Here is a 7562-nt window from a genome sequence, read left to right on the forward strand (position 1 = left end):
GAAAAACGAGCACCCTAAAGTCAAAACACCAAATTTTGTGTGTTTGGTTTACTTTGGAACCGTGAGTTTAATTAAAAAATTTAAAAACCTATAATTAAATATACAATTCAAAAGTTAATTTAAAAATTATTTTTAAAATTCATAATTAAACACACAATTTAAAATTCAATTCAAAATTATTTTCAAAATTCATAAATAAACAGTTTTCAAAACTCTTTTTAAAATTCTATTTATAAAAAAAAAATCTTTTTTTTTATAATTTTGTTCTTTAAAATTATTTTTTATTTTTTAGTTTTTCAAAAAAAATATTTTGTGATTGGCCAAATAATTTGTTATGATTTAGATATATATGGGCGGTTCAAAAACAATTTAAATTTTAAAAAATATATATATTTTAAAAAAAGTAAAAAATATTTAAAAAATTAAAATAGTTAAAAAATAAAATAAAAAATAAAAATTATATATTTAAAATAAAAATAAAATTTTCTTAAACATTTTTAAATATTTAAAAAAAATAGATCTTAAAAATTTCGAAATACAACTCAAAACTTAAAATACAATTTTAAATTTTTTTTAAAACTCAAAATTCTTTTCAAAATTCATAATCAAACAAATTTTTTCTTTTTAAAACTCAAAATATAACTTGAAATTCAAAACATAACTATATAATCAAATTATGATTCTAAAATTAAATCAAACGAAACCGAGCTCTAATTCCTGAATTCTCTATAAATGAGGGTTCTATGAGTATAATCATGTGTTTTTGCCGAGAAAAGATGAGAGGTTACAGTCAAATCAAAATTCATTCTGGAGCACTAAAAAAGGTAGTGAAATCAATATATATATATATATATATATTTTAGATTCAGTTTATAGATGTGTCAAGAAAATTATTAATTGATATTTAGAAAATATTTAATTATCTATATTTTTGACATATCACTAAGTTTATAAAGTAAATTTAATTTTTGAACCTGAATAACAATGTTAATTAAAATAATATACTCTCTTCATCCCAAAATAATAGTCTCAAAAAATCTAACTTTTTTGATACTATAATTATTGCACTTTAAAAATATTAATTTTTTAAAATTACTCTTTGATATTATATTTTTTTAAGAATATCAATTGTCATAATTGTACTTTTTATATTGTTAATGAATTTAAAAGAACATCAAAATACGAAATTCATATTATTTTAGTTATTGATTTTTGAAAAGGAACTAATATTTTAGAATAATAAAAAATAGAATAAGTAACTAATATTTTGGGACGAAAAGAGTATTATCTTTGAATTTATGCTTTTAGATGAACCTAAAAGATCATATTTAAGACACAATTCCCAATTATTAAAACAATCATTCACTACTATTACAATACAAAAATGCTTGGGACCCCATGACTCCCAAAATGATGTGAACCAATCATGTATTTTTGTTTTTTATATATTTTTTTTCTTACTGAACCAATCACAAGTAAGTGGGGATTGTGAAATTGTGTTTTTTTGGGATCTGTAACATTGCTGATTATAATATTCAAAGACAAATGTTAAAGAATGTTCTTGCATAATATTATGATGGTGACACTTTCTTAAACATAATTAATGAGATATATACATCATTAGTAAAATATCACTCTTAAAATGTTAGTTCAAATATGAATTAAAACAAAAACAAAAAGAAAGTTTCATAGCAAAATTCTCTTTTATCCTATGCATGGTCATGCCAAAGTTTCACTACACAACCTTCCACTTGCTATCATGGACTCAAAAATTGAACAAGAATCAGCAAATACAAAATTCAAAAGACCTCAATGCCAACTTCATAAAAGGAATATACAATCTCATGTCACAAGATTTGTACAAAGATTACCAATGCCTTAGTAAATTTTGCCCAGCCCTTCCAGAGAGAAGGCGAAACTCTTGGAGGCTGTATAGCTGGTTCATGCATGTACATGGTGTACTAAATAGAAATTGAGCATGGTAAACACAAAAAGGAAAATACAAGCCATATAAAGATAGGATAAGAGAAAAAAAACAAAAAACTACACAAGAATAAGGCGAGGTAATGGAAATTCTCTCTCCCACCCGCATAATGTGATTGCTCACTTATCAGAGGCTGTCCAGTTAGAAGAAACTTGTTCAAGATCATCAAATTCTATCATGCTCAACTTCATAATGGTCATGATGATTGGGACAGCAAGTGGAGCTTATAGGGGGCATGTTGCGGATGTTGATGTCAAGGGGAAGCAAGCGGTATTCCATATCAAGTTCTTTGAAAATTTTAATCATCTCTTTTGTCACGAAGGCTCTCCTTAACCACTTCTTACCCATGTCTTGGTGGTTCATACGATGCGTCAACCACACTGATAGTTTCAGATCGTTTAACCCCACCAGGTCCATCGGTACCACCAACAACGAAGGATACCAGTGGTCCTTCTTGCTTTCAACATAACTACACATGCAGCCACGAGGATTAATCAATCAAATTCATATTTATTAGAATTATTGCATTCTCAATCTCAATGCATTGTCACTGCAATTTCATTAACGTTCTAACAGTTGCCAAGACTATGGCGCTGTCAATCGAAGAAATGTTCATGAAACTCAAAATATTAGTAATTGCTCCTCATTTCTAAAGTTTTTGGTCTTTATTTGATTTTGGCTCAGGAATTCATCGAAGTGCCCTGACTCTGACCTTAAGCTTGAGAAACCAACGGGGCAAAATTTTTACCTTTTAGATCCATCTAAACTAAGGCCTCGTTTGGGAACATACTATTTTAGTAATTTTTTGATTTTTTGGCTAAAATATAAGGTAAAAAAATTAGTATTTTAGAATGACTTTTTGATTTTTTACCAAAAGATGTGTAAAAATTAGAGAGAAAAGGGAATCATTGACTTTTTTTATATAGGTTATAGGCTTTTTTATTTTCAATAATGATTTAGAGCTCTAAATAATAAGCTCTAAATCCACCACTAGTGAGGTGAAAATGAAACAAAAACAAGGCACAGCACACACTGTGGCAGTGGGTGGAACCCATTGCCACATCATTAGTGGTAACTCTAATTAGTGGTTTCAAGCATTATTGTTTGATTTTTTTAGTAATTTTTTGACTTTTAGGCTAAAAGTGTTGCATGTCAAACGAGGCCTAAGTCTAGTCTAGACGGAGCGAAAAAGTAAAATAGTTAGACAACCTCGTTTGGGAACAGGCTATTTTAACAACTTTTTAGCTTTTTGGCTAAAATATGGGGTAAGAAAAATTAGTATGTTTGGAATAAATTTTTGATTTTTTACGAAAAGATGTGCAAAAAGTAAAGAGAAAAAGAAATCTTTGACTTTTTGGTATAAATTATAGACTTTTTGATTTTTTAGAGACTTTTTGACTCTTAGGCTAAAACTTTGCTAAAGATCAAAATCAGCCTAAAAATACAAAATTTATAAGCTGCAACCAAAAGAGATCTTACTCTTACTATTCATATTATGTGATCAAAACCGCACTTGCACTAGTAAAAAGCATAATACTAAAAGGAAGAAGAAAAAGAGAGCATACTGAAAGAGAGAGGGGAGATTGCCTTTCTATACCTTATTATTCTTTGCCTAATGATAGCAATCTTCTCTATTGGAGTTGCAATATGGACACAGAAATCAATTGAATCGCCCATGTCTGGACTACGATAGTAGTTACTGATAGGCTTTGTAGAAAGAATGCTATTCGGATATTTAATCTTTTGGTTGTCTAATCTCAGAAAAACGGCAGTCAAGATATTCATCTCTTCAACTACCATCTGAAAGTCAAGGCATAGTACATATCAAAAGTCAAAATGGAATAAAGGGAAATGTAAAAGAAGGGGCATAAGCACGATTTCAAACAAAATATGATTATCACACCTGAACTCCATCAATCTCACACTGATCAACTACATCATATGGGTGCATCACAAACAAAAAGACAATGGCTTCAAATACAGTCTTGCAAGAGTTTCCAAATATGAATGCCACAACAACGATCTGAGAGCTTATGAGGAATAGAAATCTGCTGGTTGCAATTCCTAGTATGAAGAGAGAAACAACCGCTATAACGATGACAACTAATACATTCACCATATGATGAAGTTTGTTGACAGCGGTTTTTGTATCATTGAGTGTCAAGGCAAGCGCTCTTCGTTCTCTAAAAGCATTAACCTAAAAGAATCAGGCATAACACATTATCATATTTGCACGATAGTTTTAAAAGCAAACAATATGTAAACTGATGACAATACTCCTTGTTAAAATAAATAAATGAAACACTTTTACACAATTAATTAATCACAACAGTAAAACTATAAATAAAGAAGAAAATAATTTTACACAAATAAATGCACCATCTATTGCCAAGTTCCTACCACCCAGTTCTTCAGAGAAGACTGGCTTATTTTTTCACTTTCAGGTGAGCCTCTCAAAAGACTCATGGTCTTCAAAGCCTCATCTTCTAACATAATACACAGCACATCTTCTAGGTAGATGAACCTGCCAGAAAAAAAAATATTCAAGATCCTCTATGATGTGGAACTAAATCTTCACTCAACAAAAGGACTTTGTCATACTAAAATTCACATCATCGGAAAAGTTTTGCCAACATTAACAATTAATATTCTTCCAAAATTGCTATCAGAATTTGAACTTCTTCGTAACTCTAATTATGTGGCCCTTCTTATCATCCTTTATTGTCATTGGTTCGTTCTTCAAAGTGGTCATTACTTTGAGAAAGCTCACCCCTGCCTTTAGTCAAGAAAACCCTTTTTTACATCTTTCAACAAATCAATTGTTAATACTATAACCTTCGGTGTTCTTTTGACAACAAACCGCTCCATTACAAATGAACCAGAATCAATTTTAACCAGGATGGTCCTGATCATGGCTATGACATATATTAGTAGTGCGAAAACATAATTGAAGAATTGATCACAATGGTCTAGACCATGAATCATTGAATTATGGAGCTTTATAGCGTGTCAAGAATTATGTGCCATGGAGTAACCAAAAGAAAAGAAAAGAAAGGTCAAGTGCAAGAAAACAAAAGAAACCTAAAATCTCTTATCTCAATAGCATAGTCTGTGAAACCATTACATAAAAGGCCTATTTATAGGCATCCACGGAAATTCTTATTAAAAGTTGCAAAAAGTAAAACTACAATTTTTAAAACATAATAAAACAATCAAACTTAATAAATATAAAGTAATGCAACCCCACTTGAATGGGAGCCTCGTGCATTGGGTCACACTTTTTTATCTAATTCCTTCATCCATCACTAACTAGAGAAAGGGACAGAAAACAAAAAAAGTTGTTATTCTTTCCATGAACATTCTTCGTAAGTTTGAGGAAATCATCAAACAAGAGTACCACTGTGGGCGACAGAGAGAGAAAAATAATATAAAGCATCACTCAGTTCTTTAAATGATGCAATCACCTTTATTTTATATACTGTAATGTTTGCAAGGTGCATTTCATACCTTCAACCATCAGCATGGTGTCTATAAAAAACTGACGGTATGCATCTCAATCTCCTGTACGGGGCAAGGATAAAAGGAATCCAACTGTTTCAAAAATCATTCCATGCCGAGAGCTGAAACATATATGTCAATTTTCCAACAACCAGTGATAAAAAAATAAAAAGATGCTGAAACATGTACTCAACAGAAAATGAAGAAAGAAATATGAAAAACAAGCAAGAATAGTATCAAGAAGTGGTAACGTGCATTTTTTGCACAAACATTGTTTGTTTTGTAATAAAAAATTCAAACCACATATCTTTTTTTTTTATATTTAAACACAGGCTAAAGATTTACAACTAATAGTCATTTGATAGTTACTATTCACATAGCATTTTGTAACCATAAATTAACATCCAGCCACCCACAATTAAAATATTGTTGAAAATATGTACAGAGGCCAACACACCCAACCACAGTGCCAAAAATGTAATAAATGCTGCTCGGACGATATCAAAGCTATCTCAGGTGTAATGCATCATCTGTTCATTCTTTTTTCTTATTGAGGAGGTTGAAACCTTAATTGTAAGAACTGGATGCAGGGATGAGCATGGGATGGCGAGGGCACATAGGAAACATATAAGGTTGGAAGCAACTTGGAGAGTGTTTATGTAGTTTATATATAAATATACTGTAAGAATTTCTTTTCTTAGTTGGGGCATAATGTGCTGTCACTCTACAAAATATACAAAATCCATAACTTAATAGTGGATACCTTCGGCCATCTGCAGTCCTTACTCAAATTTGAATAAAACATTGAGTTTCTTTTATATGAACCACTCCCAATGGGCAAACTTAGATTTAAGCAATAATTTCAGTAAAAGCTTCACTAATGGCAGATTGATTAATTTAAAACCCACAAAATAGCGTAGAAATTTTTGAGTAAAGATTTGAGTCTCCTTTGATTTGGGTAAAAATTTGAGAAAAACTCAATTTGTTATAAATTTGGGTCAAGCAATGGAGGATGTTTTAAGTGACTTTTACCGAAATTTGAGTCAAGCATTGGAGATGCCCTTACAACTCCAAACATTACACAAAAGTCAAATAACATAAAACTCCATAAAGAAACATAAAAGACAAACATTCTTTCATTAATAACCAAAGAAGCATCAAACTTGCAAACAATACACTAGAAAATTACACAATTTCATGACAGCACACTAAAGAGAATACTGGTTAACCACACTCACCGAAATGCGGGCTCGACGAAGAATGGCAGTATGCGACCAATAAGAGGTAGGACTGCGGTAGCCCTACCATGGAAGAAAACTCCGGGGAAATTCTTTGCTGTGTGAGTCAATGGCTTCAATACCGTGATGACCTCTCTCTCATTGGCTACACACCAAGAAAAGCAACGATGAATCTGAGAATTTATTGAACAGAGGGGTTTTAGAGAGAGAGAGAGAGACCTGAAGAAGAGGGGACGACATAGGCATGAAGGAGATTGGGAAGAACAGCGCGAAATCTAATCTCGAGAGCATCATCGTCTCCGATGTTGGGAGGTGTTGATGATGAAGCTGCTATGCGTTCGCGAAGCTGGTGAACTAGGCTTGAGAGGTTTGCCATGGCCTCTCTCTCTCTCTCTCTCTCTCTCTCTCTCTCTCTCTCTCACTCCCCTCATTTTTCGAATTTTACTTCACTCACTCACTTACTTGACTGCAATTGATGAGTCACCACCGCTTGTTCTCCACTCGTATCCAACTCGGACAATTCTCCCTTATTTTATTTTGGACCCTTATAAATTGAGATTTCCTTCTCCTTATACCCTAACAGTGGGAACAAAATTTATTTATATATCAATAAGATGTGCACATCATATACACATTTATTTTAAGCCATTAGATTTTTACAAATTAATTTCAACCACTGAATAATTTGATTAGAAATCTTGAGTATCTTTTCAACCGATTACGATTTTTACAAATTTCTTCACTGATTGTTCTCTTTCAGCTGAGCTCTTCACGTTGTTTTCCCAAAGCCCCCTCTGTTTTTGAGACCCCAACTCCGACACTCTTCTTCGCCCTCGAAGACC

The 7562-nt window shown here is 31.8% G+C and overlaps 1 protein-coding gene across 3 annotated transcripts; it reads right to left on the reverse strand.

Moving 5' to 3' along the window:
* Positions 1 to 1820: 1820 nt before the first annotated feature.
* Positions 1821 to 7128, reverse strand: LOC114296814 (mechanosensitive ion channel protein 6-like). Of its 3 annotated transcripts, XM_082880075.1 has the most exons (7): positions 6940 to 7128; positions 6721 to 6865; positions 5492 to 5604; positions 4385 to 4508; positions 3888 to 4181; positions 3582 to 3784; positions 1821 to 2453 (listed from the first exon to the last, which is right to left on the reverse strand). In XM_082880075.1, exons 4-7 carry the CDS (start codon positions 4475 to 4477, stop codon positions 2150 to 2152), a joined length of 894 nt encoding a protein of 297 aa, XP_082736201.1. In that variant the 5' UTR covers positions 4478 to 4508; positions 5492 to 5604; positions 6721 to 6865; positions 6940 to 7128; the 3' UTR covers positions 1821 to 2149. The 3 variants fall into 3 exon arrangements, with proteins under 3 accessions (XP_082736201.1, XP_082736202.1, XP_082736200.1); XM_082880076.1 differs by having other exon boundaries at positions 5492 to 5575; positions 6721 to 7128; XM_082880074.1 differs by having other exon boundaries at positions 6721 to 7128.
* Positions 7129 to 7562: the final 434 nt, after the last annotated feature.

Source organism: Camellia sinensis, chromosome 7 (genome assembly GCF_055761805.1).
Source record: "Camellia sinensis isolate YWXY chromosome 7, ASM5576180v1, whole genome shotgun sequence".
Lineage (NCBI taxonomy): Eukaryota > Viridiplantae > Streptophyta > Magnoliopsida > Ericales > Theaceae > Camellia > Camellia sinensis.